This window comes from Balaenoptera physalus (genome assembly GCF_965194825.1).
Source record: "Balaenoptera physalus genome assembly, chromosome: X".
NCBI classification, from domain to species: Eukaryota; Metazoa; Chordata; class Mammalia; order Artiodactyla; family Balaenopteridae; genus Balaenoptera; species Balaenoptera physalus.
In genome coordinates, this window is record NC_138903.1 from 37,486,042 (window position 1) to 37,510,414 (window position 24,373).

At 47.1% G+C, this 24,373-nt stretch overlaps 2 protein-coding genes across 4 annotated transcripts in view; one reads left to right on the forward strand and one right to left on the reverse strand.

Annotated features, from left to right (window-relative positions):
• Positions 1 to 1,681, reverse strand: part of LOC309652612 (uncharacterized protein) — a 19,266-nt gene extending 17,585 nt beyond the window's left edge. Inside the window, exons 1-2 of one of the 2 annotated variants that reach the window (XM_082446700.1) lie at positions 836 to 1,681; positions 224 to 368 (exon numbers count right to left, since the gene is read on the reverse strand). In XM_082446700.1, coding sequence (XP_082302826.1) covers positions 224 to 314 — 91 coding nt within the window. In that variant the 5' untranslated portion in view covers positions 315 to 368; positions 836 to 1,681. Of the gene's footprint in view, positions 1 to 223 lie in introns of both variants that reach the window. The other variant, XM_082446699.1, reaches the window with a different exon arrangement.
• The window catches only part of NYX (nyctalopin), a 23,471-nt gene extending 1,780 nt beyond the window's left edge, over positions 1 to 21,691 (forward strand). For both annotated transcript variants that reach the window (XM_082446575.1, XM_082446576.1), the window contains exons 3-4: positions 4,079 to 4,156; positions 20,215 to 21,691. In XM_082446575.1, coding sequence (XP_082302701.1) covers positions 4,135 to 4,156; positions 20,215 to 21,626 — 1,434 coding nt within the window. In that variant the 5' untranslated portion in view covers positions 4,079 to 4,134 and the 3' untranslated portion in view covers positions 21,627 to 21,691. The remainder of the gene's footprint in view (positions 1 to 4,078; positions 4,157 to 20,214) is intronic.
• The last annotated feature ends 2,682 nt before the right edge of the window (positions 21,692 to 24,373 follow it).

Here is a 24,373-nt window from a genome sequence, read left to right on the forward strand (position 1 = left end):
TTCAGAATCTGTTCGGCAGGGAGTCCTGAGGTGCGGTGGCCCAATTCCTGGCAATCCCCACCCCTTCCCCCAAATAGTTGGAATAATCCTCCCACTCATCAGCCTATGAAATTAGTAGCCCATACGAACTAACCATGCCATATTTCGAGCCTCTCTCGCCTTCTGAGATGGCCCACGCTCTCTCTGTGGAGTGTGTATATCTCTAAATAAATCCACTTCTTACCTATCACTTCGTCTCCGAATTCTTTCGGTGACAAAGAAAGAATCTCAAATTCGCCAGGAACAGTCCCAGGTACCCAGAATCCGGTGGACATCTCCTTGGCACTTTGACTCCTCGTCCTCCATCTTGCCCAGTCTGAGGGTGGTACCTCCCAGGCGTTATGGGGGTGCAGACTTGGACCAAGCACAGCCCTGGACCATCCAGACACTCCAAAGGGCAGGGCTGATGCCTGTGGGCGAGGAGGGAGGATGATGCCAAGAGGGGCTCATTTCTTAGAGGAGGTAGTACTTGGGCTAAGCCTGCGGGAAGGTTGGGGTTTCAGCAGGTGGAGAAGTGGGGAAAGAAAGGAGCAAAGGCCTTGAGGATCAGCCATCCAGAGTCGGAATGTCTGTGAATTGTGACCGTGGTGTAGAAAGGCTGGAGGCAAATCTGTGTCCTCCGAATATCGCCGTACCACGTAGGGTGCAGCCGCCAGCTGTGCAGCCCGTGAGGGGCAGCCTCACCCATCAGAGCAGGATGAGACCCTGCAGCCCATCCCAGGGCAGCTCTGCATAGGGCAGGAGTCCCGACACCCCTCCCCGCACCATGCCTCCTTGGTAATCAGCATTTCCTTACCAATTCCAAGTTGGGGAAACTTAGCTACTCCCCCAGCCGCCCTGGTTTGCTGTAAGAGGTGAGCCTGGAAAGAAGTTTTCTTTAGGAATTGGTGCATCAGCCTCATTTTGCCTGCCAGCCAGAGGCTGCTGGAGAAGGAACGGCCCCTCATGTCCTCTGGGAGCAGCCTCTACCAAGGGCAGGAGTTGGTGGATAAGTGCCCCAGCTCCCTGCCCTGCAGGAGAGAGAATTCTGAGACGTGTGCTCTGTCTCGCAGAGTTTGCCACGGCATTAGCCTCCGCTTGCTTACAGCACCAACTTGTTTGATAACACCATTGACTTCTACCTTCCCCACTCTCCTGCTGGTGCTTCCGCAATCGCTTCACAAGTCAAGTACTTCCATTCGTATCACTGTCCCAGGACCTGCCTCTGGGGGAATCTGAACTCAGCATAAGGACATTTCATGTTGCAGTTGGGCCGGGGCTTCCTCATCAGTAAATAAAAGCGTGGAATGACGCGATCGCCGACTTCCTTCCCAGGCTCTCCTGGAGTTTACCTCAAACTCCTGCCTCGTATCAAATGGAAACAGGGCACTTTGCTTTGTTTCACTCGGTGCCAGGCTGAACATGCCCTCGAGCGCTGGCCCTGCGGAATGGTCATGTTTCCCTGTGGTGTGTGTGTACGTGTGTGCCAGCAGGAGTCGGGAGCAGAGGAATGGCAAGAATCTGGTTTAGTATCCAAGTCCTCCCTGAGGGTGCCCATCGGAGGCCGCTGAAGTCTGAACCCCTGAACCCGAGGAGGAACTTTGTCTTTTCCTATCATTAGAGGCCCCGTGCTGAGTCCCTGCAGGCTGCCTCCAAACCAGTGCAGCAGGAATTACAAAGAAACACTAGGGCTCCCTCCCTCCCCACCCCCCGCACTGCTGATGGAAGCTTTTCTAGAAGGCCACCTGCAAAGGCAAAGCCTGGCATCCTGGGCTGCCTCTATATCACGGGCTCACTTAGCTTACCCCTCCTCCCTTTTCCTGCCCCTCTAATCAGCCACCAGCTACATGGAGACAGAGAGCCAGCACTGGTGCTAACTGCCCCGGCAGCCCCCGAGTGGCTGGGGGCCTGCTGTCTTGCTCTCTGGATAACAGGGTCCAGTCTGAAGTTTCTCCTTGGGGGCTTGCCAGTCAATCGCACTTCCTGTGACAGCCCCTCCCTCCTTGCTTTTTTTCCCCTTGGGAACTAGGTTTTGATGACGAGGCTGCTTGTTCCCCAGTTGTTGTCAGTGTGACTAGCTGGCCCAGTGAACGGGCCCTTCGTCTCTCCCTTGACAGGCTTCTCATTGCTCCTTACTTCCCGCTCGGGAGAAATGTCTGATTTCACAGGCAGAGGCGGTCTTCCTGAGGGAGATCCTTGGTTTAGAGCCCCAGGCCCACTAGCCTGCAGAAGACTGAAGGCAAGGTGGACCCAGTAAGCACAGCTCAGGGTTGTAGGTGCCGACGGGCTGCTCTCACAGCCACGTTTCAGTCTGTGGCCTGCTGCAGAGGCTTCATGGGGCCAAGGTTTGGAATGAAGGCTGCAAGGATGCCCCCAACATGAGCGGTCACAAGGGGAGAGCTGCCTACCGCTCTCACCTGGGCAGGGCGAGCCCACCCCTGGGGACAGGGACTTCATCTGGGGGGCTTCCTCCACCCACATCCGTACCCCATCCCCAGTATGGCTTCCTTTCCAGCAGAGGTTATGACAAGTTCAGCCGTATTTTGGCTTTCAAGACCCAAATGGAAGAAAACAAAAACTCCCCAGGGCACAGCAGCCTCAGATGCTTAGCTTCACACCCCGAGACCTCTTTGTGGGATGGGACTCCTGGCCCATCAGCACCGGCACACCGAGGCCATGACGGCCAGCATGCAGCAGGTTGCCGTGGATACCTGGGAGCTTGCTCGAGCAGAGGGCCAGACCCTACAGCCAGGCCTGGTGGATCTGCTGGGCCCAGAAGAATGTGAGGGCACCCGAACTGCTGCCACCACCTTGAGCAGACCCCCTTCATCACTCCCCTAAACCAGGGCTTTCCACTTTAGGGAGCACAGGAGTCTTGTTAAAATGCAGATGCTGATTCCAGGGGCCTGGGGTTGGGGCAGGGGTGCTGAGACTTCCCCATTCCTAACCAGCTCCCAGATGCTGCTGCTGGTCTGAGGCCACACTCTGAGTCCTGATGGGTTTGAGAAATCTCAGCCAGGTTCTGAAAATGGCCCACGGACCTGCTGCCTTAGGGGGTGGCAAGCATGGCCTTGACCCCAAAGCCGGGACTCTAAGCCTCGTGATAGTGAAAAGCCATCTCCAGTCTGTTTTTGGATCATCCGCCTTCAACCACTCCACAGAGAAAGGAAAGCAGCAGCCTGCATTTCGGGAAAACATCATTATTTTAAGCTGTTCTGTCCCTTCCCCACCTCTCCAAGTTATATGACATGTCCTTGTTGAAAATGCTGATAATGCTATTTGGGTGGCAGGGAGCCAATTTCTGGCTGCAAATTGCTTGGGGCTGGGGTCAGGGCAGGAGGCGGGGTCTGCGGAAGGTTTAAGGAGAGAAAGGGGCTAGGCAGATGGAGAAGCTGAGGCCTGGGAATAAAGCTGATTGGTGTGTCAGCAAAATCTGTCACTGGCTTTGGTGATTCGAAAGGCAGACACATTCTCTCATCTCTGTTAATCCTCATCTGATACAGGATTTTCCTGCCATTAAATCTGGAGAAAGAAAAATAGGCACTCAAACCTGCATAAGCAACTATTTCTCCTCTGCCCCGGCTCACCATCCTCCCTGCCCCCACTTTCCTTCTCTGTCGAATCATTTTTAGCATCTGTGGCTGCTTGACTTGGGAGATGGATGGGCTGGGGGAGCTGAAGGGCACCTCGGAGGAGGAGCGGGATCAGGCAGAGCCCCAGGATGGTAAGCAACATTTGGGGACTATTCACCAATGCTCCTCTGCAGAGGTTTCCTCTCTGTCCATTTCCTTGTTGGGCTGTCAGTGAGTCCGTGTGAGTTGCTGCTGACGAAGGGTTTCCAAACACATCCAAGCTGTCAGTTTGGGGGGAGCATCAGATTGGCTGTTGTTACTGGTTTTTCTTAACCTAGCACCAAGGTGATGGGGAGAAAGGCATGCAGAGAAGAAGGGGGAGAGGCAGGGCATTCAGGAGGAAGTGGAGGTATAGAGAGGGGCCTGAGTGACCTGATTTTCAAGGGACCCCTCCTGGGCACCCGGTGACCTGTGCTCTCTCCCCTTAGGTAGGGATTCCACAGCTGGGTGGTTCTAAGCCACCGGGTGCGTGAAAAGCTGCGGGATGCTGTTCCTGCTGCTGCATGGTGAGTTCCAAGGCCCCCTCCTTCCGTCCCCTAGCAGACACCTGCCAGTGGGTGCGGGGGTTGGGAAGTCAGTAGAAGATGCTAGAACATGCGTGGAAACCACAGGGCTTCTACCCAAGAAGTGTGGGCTTCAGGTGGCTTCCATGAAAGCTGTACCTGGACACCAATGCTTCTGATTAGGTTTCGCTGAATGTGCGATCATGGGGGAGGGGACAGAGAATTAAAGAAAACAGCAGGTCCGGGGGGGGGGGGCGGGGGTTGTTTTTGGTTTTTTGTTTGTTTTAAAAACAAAACTCCTGAGCCAAATATATGAAATAAACTCTTGGTGGTTTTCTTATTCTAATTTCAGATATGAATTCATTGGCGTAATTACCAAAAACTATAGTGGTTTTCTAATCACATTATTTTAAGCTCATTTCGTTAAAAAATCCCTTAAAGAAATCATCTTCCTAAAGGAAGAAGACGACATGAAAAATATGTTGGAATTATGTGATTATGGATGTTTAGGAATTTTTTCCAAGTTTTTTTGTCCTATTGTTATATGGGTTTTAATATAACAGGAAGACTCATCTCCAATATTTTTCCACACCTCTACAGCTCCAGCTGTTCCAAGCCAACCGAAATAGCCCAAGGAAAAATCCCTTGTTAAGTTCTGCAGTAAGCAATTTACACAAAGACTCTGTTCTTCTGACCCTCAGGTGAATGTAATTATTTGAGGTTATAATGACCCACATAATAGACCTCTCTATGCCATGCTGGCAGAGGAAATGTTACCAGATAATTCTAAGAATGGTAGTAATAGAATTTTCTTATTCTTCAGTTCCACCGTTTCAAAAAGTAGAACTTGCTGTATTCAAGGAATCAACAGGTACACACTGTACCTTCAGTACACTCTAGGGATATCATGAGAGAGATAATTGCATAGCCTTTGTCCTTGAGAAATTTACATTCTTTAATGGCCGACTCAGTAAGTAAATGAGAAAAAAAAATTGGAACAAGGCTCAGGGAACAGTATGGATAAATAGGACATGACTTCCTAGCTGCAGGAGTCTCCAAAGGACAGAGGTTGACATTTATATAATTACAGACAGTCAGCTCCTTGCCATTTCTCCTACCTAGAAAGGATATGAAGTTTGATTGACTCATTGGGACAGAATGTTTGCTTCGAAGAGCCAACATTATTTTAATTCTGTACCCAAAGCTCTCCCGTTCCTCACAGAAAGCAGACAGTATTCATAGCCTGCATGCTGCCAAACAGGAACTGTCCCTGCTGCAGAGACCCGAAATACAGACAGACTTCTTGTGACAAGTTGGAGAGCTGAGCGGTGACATCATTTGCTAACAATAGATGCACTTAAAATTAATGACCATCTCCACATCCCCTGGCGCTTTCATTTAAAATGCACTCAGCAGCACAGACGATATTACTCTGACTACAAGTCACAAGGATTGCAGACAACGTGTTCCAGAGAAGCAGGCAGGGATAGGACTCTACCTCCCCAGCTAGAGAAAAATGACTAAATCAGCCTGACAAAACAAGATCATGGTGGAATCAGAGGTGGCTCATAGCAGGGTAAATCTAGGGCAAAACTGAAACAGAAATTCTCCACAGGAGGGTCTCCTGGAAATGCCTCTCCTCTCCCCCCTCCCCCATGGCAACCCCTTCAGGGTCTTCCTGTTGTCCACAATATCCCACTTCCTTGTCTTGCTTTACAGGAGTCTTGGCTTACTCTAAACCATGAGCCTTTAATGAGGGCTAGGGTTTGGGGCTTATTTGCCTCCTGTCTCTAGAGTCTTACTGTAAGTTCTTAATAAGGGTTTGCTTGTTGAATGGGTGAAGCTGCCCAGGTTAGAACCATGACAATACCTGATAAAGGTCTTCCATTAAAAAAAATATATATATATATATATATATATAAAACTCTTCAAATCCAATCATAAGACAACCCAATTTTTAAAAATTGGCAAACATTTTTGAATAGCTGTTTCATCAAGGAAGATATACAAAATGCTAATAAGCATATGAAAAGATGCTCCACATCAGTAGTCACTGGGGGAATGCAAATCCAAACCACAATGAGATGCCTCCTCACACCCACTAGGATGGCTAGTCGAAAAGACAGACCATAGCAGTTGTTGGTGAGGATGTGGAGCAACTGGGACTCTCCAGCTGGTGGGAATGCAAAATGGCGCGGCCCCTGTGGAGAACTGTTTAGCAGTTTCTTGGGTAGTTCAACATATATTTACCATATGAGCCAGCAATCCCACTCCTAGATAAATGGGAAATGAAAACACATGTCCACAAAAAGACTTGCGCCCAAGTCCTTAGTCACTATAGGTGACTTTAGTCACTTAAGTCAGCTTTAGTCACAATAGGTGAAAACTGGAAGCAAGCCAAATGTCCATCAGCAGGTGACTGAATACGCAAATGGTACATCCATACGACGGAACGCTGGTCAGCAATAATAAGGAATCAGCTGATGTTCAGAGCAACATAGATGAATCTCACAAACATAATGTTGACTGAAAGAACCATTTGATTTCATTTACATGAAGTTCTAGAACAGGCAAGAGTATACTTTGGAAACTGTATTACTGGTTACCTGGAGCAGAGGATGGGGAGGGGACTGCTGTCAAAGGGGCCTGAGGAAACTTTCTGGGTAGTAGGAATATTCTAAATTGTGGTTGGGGTGGGGGTTATGTGGGTGTATATGTTTGTTATACTTTCTGAACTACATACACTTAAAATGGATACGTTTTATCGTGAGTAAATTATACCTGAGTCAACTTGACTTAAAAGAAAAAAAGGAAGGTTGTAGGGAGAGAGCAGCTGCACCCCAAGGAGAACAAATCCCTCGTTATCGAGAGTCAGGCGCTGTGGAGAGCTGGGCAGTATGTGGGTGAGATTCATCGACGTCATTACATAGATAAGTAGCTCCTTCCTTTTGTTTGCCAAGTAGTTTTCCCTTGCCTGGGTGTACTGGTTGTTTATCCATTACCCTATTGTTGAGCACTTAAGTTGTTTCCAGTTTGGGGCAGTTGTATTTAGACCTGGAGGACTTTCTGGGGCCTAGTGTTCTCCTCCTCAGATGGGACAGTGCTCCACCTCGAGATCCACAGGACCTGCGAGGCCGTCAGCAGACCAGCCCTCTGAAGACCAACTGATTTCTCCACCCCCGCCATGATTCACATTGGCCAGCAAAGCTGCAGTGTGAATCCATGAGCCTTTCTTTTCTGTCACAGAAGATACCTGCATGATGTGAGAAGCAAGTTCTGGGGTCACTGTGAGATGAGAGGCCATGGAATGGTCTCCCTCACTGCATTTCTGCTTCCCTCAGCCCATTTGGTTCTGAAAATCCAGCACTGCGGCTTGGTCTGAGGAGTAATTGGGATAGCATTTACCGAGAGTGGGAGGGGAATGACTTGTAGAGCCAAAGTGGCTGAAGAGATTTTGCTGAAATCAGAAAATGGACCACATTTTCCCTTGCTATTTTGGCTTCGTGAGGCACAAGTTCTTTGAAAACAATGAGGATGAAGAAACACTTCAAACTCAGTCTGTGGTTGGAAACTCCATGAGTAACTCTTTTCCTAGCAAACCTCAAGGGGCAAAAGCATATACTCGAAAAGCTGAGGACCGACGGAGAAATCCCTCAGCTGGTCTGCATTAAGACATCATTCCAAAAAAAATATAATTAAAAAAAAGACATCATTGTGCGGGCATCTGAGCCCGGCCATTGCCGCCTCCCTGCAGCTCGGGGGCTGGCCAGTATACTGGACCAGAACACGAAGGCAGGGACCCATTTCTGGTATTTGCCCCAATTCAGGGATACCTTGTACCTTTTTTATTGTTGTTCGAAGTAAAATTCACATAACAAAAGATTAACCATTAACCAGTTTAAAGCATACAATTCGGTGGCATTTAGTACAGTCACAATGTTGTGCATATATCCCTCTATCTAGTTCCAAGACATTTTCACATCCCAAAAGGAAACCCGGTACCTATTAAGCAGTCACTCCTCACTCTTTTCTTTCCGTCAGCCCCAGGCAACCACTAATCCACTTTCTTTCTCCATGGATTTGCCTGTTCTGGATACATCATATAAATGGAATCATATGTGGCCTTGTGTGTCTGGCTGCTTTCCCCTAGCATAATGTTTTTGAGGTTCAGCCACGTTGTAGCATGTGTCAGTACATCATTCCTTTTTATGGCAAATTAATATTCCACCATGTGGCTAGACCATGTTTTGTTTATCCATTTACCTGTTGTTGAACATTTGTTGCTTCCATCTTTGGGCTATTGTGAATAGTGCCTTATGGATGCTTGAGTACAAGTATTTGTTAGAACACCCACTTTCACCTAGGAGTGGAATTGCTGGGGCATGCGATAACTTTATGTTACACCCTGTAGCGTTTGATACCACACAGACGAATCCCATCTTTATAAAGTTGGTCCACCTAGACCCCTGGTTTTTTTGGGGGGGATTGGATTTTCTTTTTTAATTTATTTTATTTTTGGCTGTGTTGGGTCTTCATTGCTGTGCGCAGGCTTTCTCTAGTTGCGGTGAGCGGGGGCTACTCTTTGTTGCGGTGCGCAGGCTTCTCATTGCGGTGGCTTCTCTTGTTGCGGAGCATGGGCTCTAGGCACGCGGGCCTCAGTAGTTGTGGCACAGGGGCTCAGTAGCTGTGGTTCGAGGGCTCTAGAGCGCAGGCTCAGTAGTTGTGGCACACGGGCTTAGTTGCTCCGAGTCATGTGGGATCTTCCGGGACCAGGGCTTGAACCTGTGTCCCCTGCGTTGGCAGGCGGATTCTTAACCACTGCACCACCAGGGAAGCCCGACCCTTGGTTTTTGACTTGGGCTATATATTGGAATTCCCTGTGGAACTTTTTAGAGTACTGATGCCTGCTTCCACACCTGAAGATTCTGATGTAATCTGTCTGGTGAGTTGTGAGTTGGTTAAAAGCTCCTTAGGTGATTCTAATGTGCAGCCCAGGTAGAGAACCATTCTAGATTCTTCTTTTGTAGTTTACTTGTAGTAATAACTTCAGTATTCTGACACTTGGTATTTTGCCTTCCACTCTGGCGCAGATATTCACATGGTCCTTGAAGTACTGGTCCCTTGGTGAGATTTAATCTTGTGACAACAGTGGCTCATGGAATCTGCTGTTAGCTTGGCCCAATGCTTTCACAGCTGTTTCAAGTATTACAAGTCATTTGTTCCTCATAATTGTCCACCTATTACAGATGAGGAAACTGAAAAACAAAAGAAAAAAATAACAACAAAAAAAGCAGTATGAGAGAGCAGGGGGGAAAAGGCAGTGTCATCAGAGTTTATGAGAGATTTAGAGTGAGAGGCTGCACCCTCAGGAGGAGTGTTTCCAGACCAAATGCTCTGGAAAGCCCCACATGTGAATCCTGGAGCTATGACAGGGGCAGGCTGAGCTGAGGCCCATACTGCTGAATTTCTCATCTTCCCCTCCCTACCTCAGGCTGGGAATAAAAGCACTGAAGCCTTTTCAGATTTCCACATGGAGCCTTCCCAAAAATTCCGATGGGAGAAAATAAATCGCTAAGCAGCTGCCAATGAGTTTGACTTTCTCTTCTCACAAACTGTGATCTTTATTTTAATTTGGTAAATGTTTTTTTGGCCAAGGGATTCCCATGGAACTCAGCTCTGGACAGCCAAGGAGATTTGTCTTTGGAATGGTCCCTTCTGATTCCCGGAGAGGGCGCTTTTCATTTGAATTTGGAAAAATTGGGGATGGCCTAAACAATTTTTGATTCCATTTTCTATATTTCCTGCCAGTGAATGGCAAAGAGCTTCCTTTTGGTTGAGGGGCGCTGCCTGGTCTCGAACTTGAGTCGTTTTCTCTTTCAAGGTGAAGAGTTCATGAGGTTCTCAGGGAAAGGGGGAGGGGCCAGAAGGAGGAGACGGTACTCAAGGGATTGCGTGAACCTGTCGGGAACCTGTCTTACCTAGCATGTTGCTCAGGAATCTCACTGCAAACCATAGAACCCACTCCAGGTCACTGAAGACGAGAAGGGGTTTATTCAGGGATGCTAGGTGTTCCCAGGCTTCCTGGTTGGAGGTCCACTGCCCAGAGCAATGCCTAAATCAGGTAGTGGGGCAGTTCCAGCAAAGACCCCATGGCCACCACCACTGGCGGATACACCTGACCGTTCACAGGCATCATGCTGGGTGCTGGGTGCCTGAAATTCCACCATGGGAGCCTGGAAGCCAGATGCCCTCTGCCACCATCCTGGCCAGAAAATGGTTTCTGCCTGGCGCCTACTTCTGACAGGCAAAGCTAGGTCACATGCCTGGGCCCTAACTGCAAGGGAAGTTGAGAAAAGAGAGTTTCTGGCTTCTGTGTTGAGGAGGCAGGACTTACAATGTAGGAAATTCCCTAAATGTATGAACAGTACTTAAAAGGAGCTGGGTAGCCAGAAAAGGCATCAAATGTCCACTACAAGCAGAGATGGTTTGGTTGCAAGGAACAGAATTCCACTGGTCTGCCCAGATGGTTTGAGTGGGTTTCTGAAATGGAAGCAGGGAAATGTCACAGAAATAGCTATAGCAGGGCCTTATGGGAACTAAAGGGCTGGCCAGGAGCTTTCCACTCTCTCTCCCTGATTTCCTTTTCTGTGATTCTCATGGCCAATCTAGTCCTCTCTCTGCACACCAGTTTCCTTACCTTGCCTTTGGCTCCTGCCCCCCGATGACTTTGACCTGTACGTGGCTTTGGGACAAACCCCAGCCCCAATGCTATATAGCAGTTGGTGCTCACATGATCTCGCTGCCTGTTCCATGTTCACAGGGAAGGAATGAATCTGATTGGCTCTGCTTAGGTCAAATGTTCACCTGCGGTCCAAACAGCTGTGGCTGGGAGGAGGCTGCAGAGAAACATGGGGTTTTGAGTGGGGTATTTTTTCTTAGACGTGGTGCTTGGCAACAGCTGCTGTCCAACTGTGGAAAATGAGAGCCAGAAGGGCCCTTCAAGGTCAGGAAGTGCAGGCTCTTCAGTTCACAGTTAAAGAAACAGAAGCTCAGATAGGCTAGGGTTGGGGGGTGGGGGATAGTACAGTACAGTGGAAAGACAAAAATCAAAGGTTGGTGGTGTTTAACCACCCTGAACCTGAGTTTCCTCTTTTTGTGAGTAGAAGAGAAGAATACTTACATTGCAGTGTTGTCATTAAATGAAATAATATATATAGCAAGCTTAGCCCCGAGCAAATACTTATTAAAAGTTGGCTGTTATAAGAGCAAAAGAAACCTATAAACTGTGGTTAATTTGAATAGCATTAGACATGCTTATATCACCTAGACAACATATGGTACCATACTTCCCAAACTCTGCCCTGTGCATATTTGCTGTCTTTGGGGGTGGAATACATCTGCAGGCCATGTTCTGTTGAGCTCCCAGAGCCACTTCAAGCAGCTCTGTTCTGGGACTGCGTGTACATGTAATCGTATAGTATGTACTCTTGTGTCAGCTCTCTTTTGCTCACCGTAATGCTTTTGTTGTGTCAATAGTTTGTTCCTTTTTATTGCTGAGTGGTATTCCACTATATGGCTATATTGTAATTTATTTCTCTGCTGTTGAGTAATTTCCTGTTTTGGTCTATTCTGAATAAGCCACAATGAACTTTCTTGTACAGTCTTTATGTGGACATTTTCTTTTCATTTCTCTTGGGTAAATACCTAGGAATGGAATTGCTGAATCATAGTCATATGTTTAGCTTTAATAGATACTGTCAAAGTTTTCCAAAGTTATTGAACTATTTTCCACTCACATCAACAATGTAAGAGAATCCCGTTGTTCTACATCCTCACCAGTATTTAGGGTTGTCAGCCGTTCTAGTGAGTGTGTAGGGAAATCTCACTGTAGTTTTAATTTGCACTTCCCAAATGGCTAATGATGTAGAGCACCTTCTCTTGCGCTTAATGGCTACTTAATATATTCTTCTGTAAAGTGTTAGGTCTTCTACTCATTTTTATTTAGTTTGTCTTTTCATTATTCTTCATTTGTAGGAGTAGTTTTTATATTCTGTATACAAGTCATACACACACACAAATGGTATCTTTTTTAAAAAATAGCTTTATTGAGGTATAATTGACATATAACAAATTAAACATATTTAAAGTGTTCCCTCATGAAACCATCAGCACAACTGAGATAATGAACATATCCCACATCCATCACCCCCAAAGTTCATGCGCCTTTATAATCCTTCCCTTCTGCCCCTCCCTGCCCCCCCCCATCCATCCCCAGGAAACCACTGATCTTTCTGTTACTATAGACTAATTTGCAGTTTCTAGAATTTTTCGTAAGTGGAATCATACAGTATGTGCTCTTTTTTGTCTGGCTTCTTTCACTCAGCAGAATTATCTTGAGAGTCATCCATGTTACATGTATCAATAATCCATTCTTTTTTATCACTGAGTAGTACTCCATTGTGTGCATATATCATAATTTGTTTACCCATTCAACTTAAAAAAAAAAATCTTAGAAGTCTTTCCATGTTATACAAATAGATCCATCTCCTTTTTATTTATTTATTTATAGATTTATTTATTTATTTATTTTTGGCTGCGTTGGGTCTTCGTTGCTGTGCGTGGGCTTTCTCTAGTTGCGGCGAGCGGGGGCTACTCTTCGTTGCAGTGCGCGGGCTTCTCACTGTGGCGGCTTCTCTTGTTGTGGAGCACGGGCTCTAGGCGTGCGGGCTTCAGTAGTTGTGGCTCACGGGCTCTAGAGCACAGGCTCAGTAGTTGTGGCTCAGGGGCTTAGTTGCTCCGCGGCATGTGGGATCTTCCCGGACCACGGATCAAACCCGTGTCCCCTGCATTGGCAGGCGGATTGTTAACCACTGTGCCACCAGGGAAGTCCCCCCATTCAACTCTTGATGGGTGTTTGTGTTATTTCCAGTTTTGGGTTATTATGAATAAAGCTGCTGTGAACATTCATGCCCAAGCCTTTTGTATGGACATGTGCTTTTATTTCCCTACAAGTAGAATGGGTCAATCATAAGGCTGGTGTATGATTAACTTTTAAAGAAACTGCCACATTGTTTCCAACATGGTTGCACCATTTGACATTCCTACCAGCAGTGTAAGAGAGTTCCAGTTATTCTATATGCTCTCCCAACACCTGGTGTGGTCAGTCTTTCTAATTTTAGTCATTCTAATAGGTGACTATTTTAATTTGCATTTCTCTAACAACTAATAATGTTGACCATCTTTTCATGTGTTTATTTGTCTCCTGTATATCTTTTTTGGTAAAGTGTTTCTTCTAATATTTTTCCCATTTATTAATTGGGTGATTTATTTATTTATAGTTTATTATTTAATAATATTATTAAATAAGTTTATAAAATTATATTTATTTGAATATTATTATTTAATAAATTATTTATAATTTATTGCCTGTTTTCTTATTATTGAGTTTTGAGAGTTCTTTATACATTTTGAATACAAGTCATTTATGAGATCTATACAGAGAAAATATACAGATATTTTCTCACAGTTTGTGGCTTGTTTTTTCATTCTCTCAAGTATCTTTCAAAGAGGAGAACTTTTAAATTTTGATGAATCTAATTTATTACTTTTTTTCCTTTATGGTTAATGCTTTTTTTTTCCCCTAAGAAACCTTTGCCTACCACTAGGTCACAAAGATATTCTCCTGTGTTATCTTTAAGAAGCTTTATAGTTTTAGCTTTTACATTTAGGTCTATGGTCCATCTAAAATGAGTTTTTGTGTATGCTGTGAGGTAGGGGTTGAGATTCTTTTTTATTTTCTAGGGATTGCAATATGCATCTTTAATTTATCATGGTCTACTTTTTTTCCCCCCATGGAAAAACCCTCTTGTTTATTTGATTAAACAAAAATAAAATAAGCTACACAGGAACAATTTTAAAGTCCAAAGAGACACCAACTTTGTTTTAAAGCTGCAGTAGCTGATGCAGCATCTCCTTGCTACCTTTCCCAGCCTTCTCTGTGGACTACAGCGATACATTCAGAAGTTTGTTAGCTAACACAGGAGTTTTTGAACACTTTCCCATTGGTTCTTCACCTGCTCATTGTCTGTCATGCCTGAGGCCTGCAGTATATCATTTAAGATTTAAAAGTAAAAATCCAGAGGGGGGGAAAACCCACCCCAAACAAAAACCCACCGTAAAAGTTTGGGGAAAAGACTTTGCTTCCCCATTCTCCACTTAATTGACGAGATCCACACCACCCCTGCAATGCCCATTTTTAAAAGCATCAAGAGGCAGTCAGCACCCAGATGGGCTTGCAGCATGGTTTCTGTGGCCCACGCAGTTATGCTGGTGGTGCATATCCCTTACATCAAGTCTGTATCGTGGTCTACTTTGAATTAGTCTTATACAGTTTCATGTGTAACGCTAGATCCTTATGAGTACAATTTAGTTTACCCTTCTTCTCATTCTTTATGCTATTGTCATATTTTTCATTTACATATGTTATAAATTCCACAACACATTGTTATTTTTGCTTTCAACAGTCACTTGTCTGTTAAGCAATTAAGGTCTTTTATATTTAGTGGCATATTTGCCATTTCCATTGCTCTTCATTCCTTCCTGTAGATCTGACTTTCATCTAGTGTCATTTTCCTTCAAGCTAAACAATGTCTTCATTTCTTGTTGTGCAGAAGATCTGATGGAGATGCATTTTCTCAGATTTTGTTAACCTGAAAGCATCTCTGTTGTACTTCATTTCTGAAGATATTTCCATTGGATATAGAATTCTGGGTTGCCAGATTTTGCTTTTCTTTCAGCAGCTTACAAGACATAATTCTATTGTCTTATGCCCTCCACTGTTTCTGATACGAAATCACTCATCACTTTTTAATTGATGTTTACTCTACGTAATGTGTCTTTTTTCTTTGGATGCCTTAAAGAATTTTCTCTCTACTTTGGTTTTCAGCAGTTTGACTGTGATGTGCCTAGATAATATGTGTGTGTGTGCACGTGTGTGATACTAGTTGGGGTTTGCTGAGCTTTGTGTGTTTAATCAAATTTTGGAAATTGTCTTCAATTATTTTTTTGCCATATTCTCTCTCTTTTCTCCTCTGGGGCTCCAAATACATGCATGTTAGTCTAATTGCTTGATATTGTCCCATAGGTCATTGAAGCTCTGATCATATTTTTTCCAATCTTTTTTCTTCCTGAGCTTCATGCTGGGTAATTTCTATTGACTTCTTTCAAATTCATGAATATTTATTCCATTGTGTCTAGTCTGCTGTTTTTCTTATTCAATGATTTTTTTTTAAATTTCAGATATGGTATTATTTCAGTACTAAGATTTCAACTTGGTTCATATTCCGAGTTTCCATACCTTTTTTTTTAATTGATCCATACTTCTAAAATTCACATTCCCCAAGTCCTCATGCATTATATCCATCTTTTCCTATAAATTCCTAAACATATTTATAATAAATCCTTGTTTTGTAATTCTAACATCTGGGCAGTCACTGTGTCTGCTTTTTTTTTTTTTTAATTTATTTATTTTTTGGCTGTATTGGGTCTTCAGTTGCAGTGAGTGGGGGCTACTCTTCGTGCGGTGTGCCGGCTTCTCATCCTGGTGGCTTCTCTTGTTGCAGAGCACGGGCTCCAGGTGCGGGGGCTCAGTATTTGTGGCTCGCGGGCTCTAGAGCACAGGCTCAAGTTGTGGCGCACAGGCTTAGTTGCTCCGCGGCATGTGGGATCTTCCCTAGACCAGGGCTCGAACCCATGTCCCCTGCATTGGCAGGCGAATTCTTAACCACTGCGCCACCAGGGAAGCCCACTGTGTCTGCTTCTGTTAACTATTTTTTTTCCTCTTGAGCAATGTCGTGTTTTGCTTCTTCTTCACATGTCTAGTATTATTTGATTGTATAGCAGATATTGTAGATTGTAGTTATAGAAACTCTAGATCCTCTTATCTTCCTTTGAAGAGTGTTGAATTTCCTTCTGGCCTTCAGCTAAACTACTGGCAGATCCCCTTGATACAGGGGAAGCTTGGTTTCAGTCTTTGTTAGGGAAGGCCTAGTTCCGTTTTACCCTTTGCCCTGGGAAATGGTCTTTACTCCTGAGGTGTGGCCCTCTGGGGTTTCAATGGAAAGCTCGAGGTATTTTATAAGAGCTTCTAACTTGGTGGACTTTGAACTCTTAATCTGCTTCCCATTACTGGGAAATTGCTGAAATCTCTGTTTAGTTCTTTTGGAGTTCTGTTCTTGGCTCCTTGGAGTCACTCCACATACATGCACTTTAGGACTCAAACAAGGATCTAAGGGGAGCTTGTGTGCAAATTTTGTGGCTCCCTCTTTCTTATGGTTTCCCTCCTCAATTTCCAGCCACTGTTGCTGCTATACACTCTGACCTCTAATTTCTCAGCCCAGTAAGACTCTTGCTTTCTGCTTGAGCTCTACTGCCCATGTGCAGTGTGGACTTGAAAATGCCCTGAGAGGAAAAGCCAGTTAAATGTGCCTCTCACTTAGTTTGCTTCTTTTCATTTAAGGGTCATATCTACTCTGGTTGCCTGTTTAGGTTTCTCTCCAGTGCCTTCAAGTGATTTTTTTAAAAATTTAAGTACAGTTGATTTACAGTGTTGTGTTCATATGATTTTTAAAAAATATTTTTCCACAGTTGACACTAGCAATCAGCAGAAATGTTAGTCTGATACAAGCTACTCTGCCATTATTGCAAGCAGAACTCACCCAAATATGTTATTATTCTTTAATTAATTAATTAATTAATTAATTAATTGGCAGTGCCTCATAGCATGGGGGATCTTAGTTCCCCAACCAGGGATTGAACTTGCACCCCCTGCAGTGGAAGCACGGAGTCTTAACCACTGGACCGTCAGGGAAGTCCCTATGTTATTATTTTTTAAAATTTTGTTTTGGGGACTTCCCTGGTGGCGCAGTGGTTAAGAATCCGCCTGCCAATGCAGGGGTCACGGGTTCGAGCCCTGGTCCGGGAGGATCCCACATGCTGCGGAGCAACTAAGCCAGTGTGCCATAACTACTGAGCCTGTGCTCTAGAGCCTGCGTGCCACAACTACTGTAGCCCGTGCGCCTAAAGCCCATGCTCTGCAACAAGAGAAGCCACCGCAATGAGAAGCCCATGCACGGCAACGAAGACCCAACACAGGCATAAATAAATAAAAATTTTGCTTTGGTGCCCTGTTTTTCTGGCTCACTAGGCATATACTTAGTCTTCATATTGGGTAAACCAATACTGGAGTTTGGTTGTCTGTTCTGAGAATTTACTTGATTTAATTTAAATTTCACTAAATAATCCAGTAAATTAGTTATTGTTCCTAATGGCTATCAAAGTTTCAGAGGCTGAAAATAGGTCTCTAGTAGTGACATCTTGAGTGTTTAAAGTTAAAAAAAAAACACTTTAATCTATTTTTTGAAATAGGTAATACATTCACATGGCTCAAAATGTACAAGGTAAAAAGATGTACAATAAAAAGCTTCACCCCCACCCCTGTTGCATGTATTAAAAAAACAAAACAAAACTGGCAGCCAAAGAGCCAAAACTTTGATATCTTGTGTTATGCAAGCAAATTGGTTGTATCCTGTCTGTCATAATCCCATGAATTTCTTGACAAAGTTTTAAAAATAAATGACATCCCCCAGCAGGGATTGTTACAGAGGAAGGCGTTAATTCCATTTAATTCTGCAAATATTTACTGAGCCATACAGTGGGCCTGGAACAATATTAGCTATTGTGGAGCAGAAACATGAGTCATACGGTTGAGAGTGCACTTCCCTTAATTAGAAAGGAGAAGAGGGTAGAATGAAGGACTATTTGTAAGGAAATCTGATGCCTCTGCTTGACCCAGTTGGAAGAGTTAATAGAAAAAGGTTCTGCCTCTGTCCAGCTGATGCCTGGAGTTAAGGTTACATTCTTGGCCCTGTCTCTCTAACAGGGTGTCTGTCCCGCCCAGCAGCTGCCGTGTTTACAGCCAAGCCCAGCACAGGGTCCAAGAACCTTGCTGGAAGCTTGGTGTCTAGTTCACAGTTCTTAGGGAGAAGGAAAAGCTAAGTCTCTGGAACATCAGAATTTTCAACTAGCTACAGTTTACAACTGAAGGGTTGCTCAAAGGGCTGAGTGTTCTCCAGCCAAGTCTGAAAGGGCTGAATCCCCTTCCTAGAAACTGAGAACAACATGAGTGTCCATAACAGATGTGCTGAAAAGACACTGGAAGCTGAGCAAACCTACAGAGGCAGCAGCAAGCAGATCTACTGATACACACTCCTTGTGTGGCCACACCTTCAGGTTCCCACGAGGGCTTGGATAGGCAAGGCAGCGTAACGTGTACACAGTGGGAGGGACTGCACGGTAGCCAGGGTGTTTGCTGGAATTTGGGAGTACTGTCGAGGACAGGTAGAAATTATGAATAGCAGTGGTCAGGTTTTACATCTGGGTACCTTTGCTCCTCTGCAGGAATTTCAGATGGAGCACATTCCACCTGCCAGCTGCTCCTGGCCAGAAAATAAAACTTGCGCATCTTCCATCCTGCCTTTTCCATTGGAACTGAAGATGGGGCTTGGGACTTCTGGCTACCACACAGAAGCAGGCCATGCCATTCTGCTTTCCTGCAGGTGGCAAGCCACCTGGAGGGCTTTGGAAGTCTTTATCTGATCCTCCATTCAAATACTCAGAACAAAATTAATTTATAAGTACCAGTCCTTCCCCTGATGATGGACAAAAGGCTCTAGAGAGTGAAGCCTGGTGAATGGAATTAACCACACAGTGTCCACAAGTAATTTTTGAGATGTGTAAGAAGGTCATCGATAGTTTATTTAGTATGCTGTCCTTATGGCTTAATTATAGTGACCGTTAAAGAAAAAAAAAAAGATTGATAGGCTTTACTTGCATTCCCAACCTGTTTCCTAATTCTCCCTTCTTCATGAGGCTTAATTTGCTCAGTGGGGGTTTTCAAAAATTGAATTATTATTTTTTAAAATTCATTTATTTATTTTTGGCTGTGCTGGGTCTTTGTTGCTGCGCACGGGCTTTCTCTAGTTGCGGTGAGCGGGGGCTACTCTTCGTTGCGATGCGCAGGCTTCTCATTGCGGTGGCTTCTCTTGTTGCAGAGCACGGGGTCTAGGGCACGTGGGCTTCAGCAGTTGTGGCACACAGGCTCAGTAGTTGTGGCTTGCAGGCTCAGTAGTTGTGGCGCACAGGCTTAGTTGCTGCACAGCATGTGGGATCTTCCCGGACCAGGGCTCGAACCCTTGTCTCTTGCATTGGCAGGCGGATTCTTAACCACTGTGCCACCAGGGAAGCCCTCAAAAATTGAATTCTTACGGTGGGAGGGACTAGAGCAGCACCAACAGAAATATAATGCAAGCCACCCATGTTTAAATTCTCTAAGCAGCCCAATAAAAAAGGTGAAAAGAAACTATCGACATTGATTTTAATATGTTCGCTAACCCAATATATCTAAAACATCATTTCAACATGTAAGCAATATAAAAATTATTGATGAGATAGTTTACCTTTTTTTGGTACTAAGTCTTTGGGATCTGGTGTGTATTTTACACTGCGAGCACACCTCAGTTCAGGCTAGTCACGTTTCAAATGCTCAACAGCCACATGTGGCTGGGGGCTAGGTACTGGGCAGCGCAGTGCTAGAGCGTAGGCCACAGTGATGCCCTCCAGGTCCCTCTATGCATGCAGACAACAAGCCCTCTGGGTCGCGGTCTAGGAGAGCACAAGCCATGATACAGGTGGGGGGAAGCGGGATTTAGGATTGGGTCAGGTGCCTGGATTCCAGCTGAGTTTTGCTGATGAACAGAACTTGAGAGCAAAGACGAAGGGCATGATGGGTGAGGAAACCTGAGTAAGGTCTGGGAGGCAGAACGAGGCCCTTTGGAGGACAGGGCTCTGTGGGACGTTTGAGAACTTGGTGGATGGCCGCATCCTGCCACGCTTATGGGTAGGATTGGACCTGGGGCGATCCTGTGGCTGACAGTTGTTCCTTTTTTGTCTTTTATCCTCCCTCCCCTCGCCCCCGCCCCCGCCCCCGCCCCCGCCCCCGCCAGCGGTGGTCCTCGGCCTGCCCAGCGCCCGGGCCGCCGAGGGCGCCTGCGCGAGCGCCTGCCCGGCCGCCTGCGTCTGCAGCAGCGTGGAGCGCGGCTGCTCGGTACGCTGCGACCGCGCGGGCCTCTTGCGGGTGCCGGCCGAGTTCCCGTGCGAGGCGGCCTCCATCGACCTGGACCGCAATGGCCTGCGCTTCCTGGGCGAGCGGGCCTTCGGCACGCTGCCGTCGCTGCGCCGCCTGTCGCTGCGCCACAACAACCTGTCCTTCATCACGCCCGGCGCCTTCAAGGGCCTGCCGCGCCTGGCCGAGCTGCGCCTGGCGCACAACGGCGACCTGCGCTACCTGCACGCGCGCACCTTTGCAGCACTCGGCCGCCTGCGGCGCCTTGACCTGGCCGCCTGCCGCCTCTTCAGCGTGCCCGAGCGCCTCCTGGCCGAGCTCCCCGCCCTACGCGAGCTCGCCGCCTTCGACAACCTGTTCCGCCGCGTGCCCGGCGCTCTGCGCGGCCTAGCCAACCTGACGCATGCGCACCTGGAGCGCAGCCGCATCGAGGCCGTGGCCTCCAGTTCGCTGCTGGGCCTGCGCCGCCTGCGCTCGCTCAGCCTGCAGGCCAACCGCGTCCGCGCCGTGCACGGCGGCGCCTTCCGCGACTGCAGCGCCCTGGAGCACCTGCTGCTCAACGACAACCTGCTGGCCGCGCTGCCGGCCGACGCGTTCCTCGGCCTCCGCCGCCTGCGCACGCTCAACCTGGGCGGCAACGCGCTGGGCCGCGTGGCGCACGCCTGGTTCGCCGAGCTGTCTGAGCTCGAGCTGCTCTACTTGGACCGCAACCGCATCGCCTTCGTGGAAGAGGGCGCCTTCCAGAACCTCTCGGGCCTCCTGGCCCTGCATCTCAACGGCAACCATCTCACCGTGCTCGCCTGGGCAGCCTTCCAGCCCGGCTTCTTCCTGGGCCGCCTCTTCCTCTTCCGCAACCCATGGCGCTGCGACTGTCGCCTGGAGTGGCTGCGGGACTGGATGGAGAGCTTTGGGCGCGCCGCCGACGTGCCGTGCGCCTCCCCGGGCTCCGTGGCCGGCCTGGACCTCCGCCAGGTGGCCTTTGGGCGCTCCTCCAACGGCCTCTGTGTGGACCCCGAGGAGCTGAACCTCACCGCGTCCAGTCCAGGCCCATCCCCAGAGCCAGCGGCCACCACAGTGAGCAGGTTCAGCAGCCTCCTCTCCAAGCTGCTGGCCCCGAGGGCCCCAGTGGTGGAGGCGGCCAATACCACTGAGGGGCCGGTCAACGCCTCGCTGTCCGACAGGCTTCCCTCCCGGGGGGTGGGCAGCTCGGGCCACAAGACACCGTTTCTCCTGGGCTCTGGTCTTCTGCTCGGCGTGGCCCAGCACGTGGTGTTTGTCCTCCAGATGGACTGACTGTGCCACACTGGGGTGGCTCAGATTGCCTTGCCAGGCAAGGGAGTTTAGTTAACTGGGCTTGATGGTGGTTGGTGTGGGGAGAGGGGAACAGGATGGGGGCGGGGGGTGAAAATTCCAGCGGAGGGTGGAAGGAATAATTTGCCTCCAGAGATGGCCCTGGGAAGAGGAGGACCCTGGGAAATGCCATGTGCGGGAGGGGGGAGATTATGCATTTTTGCTCCTGTCACATGGGCATAATTGGAAAAGAAGCAAGAAGGGACATGTGCCTTCTGGTGAGAAGACTAGGAATTGGAAGTTTCTAGGGCTACAGGGCTCCACTCCCATCCCTTCCCCCCATCTTCCAGGAAACTGGGCCTGCATGCCTGAATTAGAGTTAATCCATTGGCTATACTAAAAACTGTGCCAGTTCTCCTGGTGGGGCAACCATTAAGCCCAATCCTTGGGGCTTCCCTGGTGGCACAGTGGTTATGAATCCGCCTGCCAATGCAGGGGACACGGGTTCGAGCCCTGATCCGGGAAGATCCCACATGCTGCAGAACAACTAAGCCTGTGTGCCACAACTACTGAGCCTGTGCTCTAGAGCCCGCGAGCCACAACCGCTGAGCCCGCGTGCCTAGAGCCCGTGCTCTGCAACAAGAGAAGCCACCCACCACAGTGAGAAGCCCACGCACCACAACGAAGAGTAGCCCCCGCTTGCTACAACTAGAGAAAGCCCACATGCAGAAACGAAGACCCAATGCAGCCAAAAATAAATTTTAAAAAAAGTCCAATCCCTTTGTTTTCTACTACAACCCTCCCCCCCTCTCCCCCAGGAGCCTGGGGACACTAGGGTCCAGGAAGATGGGTAGGTCAGGAGAGAAGGGCGATGGGAAAGGGACTTAGACCCAAGGTGGTGGCAGTGATTCCTGCGGTCTGAGATGTGTTAGGGGGTGTTTAAAACAATCATTTCATTTACTCCACAGTTATTCCCAGGGGTGGCCTTAGCTGCAAAGGAACTTTAGGGCAGGGTAGGGAAAAAAAGAGGAGGGGGCATTGTCTGTGGATAAATACATTTCTAAAAATCCTACGATTAAAAACAAAAGATTAAACAGGTTTCTCTTCTGCAGGACTTTTCAAGAGTCTTTCATATGCAGACATGCATTGTGACTCTCCCGAGGAGGCCACAAAATCCTCTTTCCTTAGAGTTTTGTGGGAAGAGTGTCCGAAAGACCCAGAGATGCTATGTTAGTCTCCAGCTTGGATGATCCCATTAGGTGTGGGAATTATTTTGGGCCGCACACTTTGGGGCTGACTAACGGGCCAAGAGGAAAGGAGGCAGCCAGTAGCTGGGAAGCGGGGCTGAGCGATTTCTCAGGGTGGGAGGTGGCCAACTGTAAGCCCCCAGGCCTGAATGCCAGAGTAGAGGCTGTGTGTCTGCTACATAACGTGCTCAAGCCGTCCTCCGCACACATGTAACAATGACTGCCTTTGTCAACATTCTGGCAATTCCTAATCTTAATGTCCTCTCTCTGTATTTGAAGGGGTGTGTTTTCAAAGACCTCATGGATTCAGGATGCACTGAGCTGTCAGCTCTTCAAGGCCATAGTGCTTCTTCTGTGTCTCTAGGTAATACTAAGTATTAGAAATGTTGCAGAAAGCACCACTGAGTGCAGGAATGTTCAAATGGATTGTGACCATTAGTGGTCATCAACTCAATGGGTCAGAACCAGCATTTTAAAACACAGGATAGACTCTAATGCCCAGATCCAAGAGGTAGATTGCTGTGTATAGAAGGAGGTTAATCTCCTGTCTTCTGCAGTACACAAGCTGCTATTTTCATCTTCAACATAACACACTCTGATATCAGTATTGTGAAAATATTTGGCTGATGTAGATGTGATCTGAGTGGTAATATTCTTTATTTGGTATTGCCCAGAGCAGAGCATTTCACAATAATAAGTAATGTGGGGACTTCCCTGGTGGCGCAGTGGTTAAGAATCTGCCTGCCAATGCAGGGGACACGGGTTCAATCCCTGGTCCAGGAAGATCCCACATGCCGTGGAGCAACTAAGCCCGCGAGCCACAACTACTGAGCCCACGTGCCACAACTACTGAAGCCCGCGCGCCTGGAGCCCATGCTCCACAACAAGAGAAGCCACCGCAATGAGAAGCCACCGCAATGAGAAGCCCACGCTCCGCAGTGAAGAGTAGCCCCTGCTCACCACAACTAGAGAAAGCCTGTGCACAGCAACGAAGACCCAACACAGCCAAAAAAAATAAAGTAAGTAATATGCCTGTTACCACATTATATTCAAATTTCACAACTGTGTATAGCAAGGCTGCAGCAAGCAAACTTCTCAAATATTAGTAACAGTTTAGAGAAAGATTAAGGAAGAACAGGAGTCTCTGAGCAGGAGGAAAGGAACAGAAAGAACAGAGAAGAAATGTTTGGCATCAGCCAATATTTTCTAAACCGGTAATTAGTTGTCTGAGATTGGGAGGTGGGGCGGGAGCTCAGGCAGGGGATGGAAAATACATCAAAAAACACTTTAGCCTTAAAAAAAATCTTAATTCCTGAGTCATGGAAATATTAAAGGAATTTACCAATCAAAAAAAAAAAAAACAAAACAGGATAGAAAAGTCACAGAGCATCACGTGTAATATTATAAGTATTGTTTTGTGGAACTTTTAATCTGTATGCATTTATTATATATGTGTGTGTGTGTGTGTGTGTGCCTGGATTGCTGCATATTTATATTTTATTG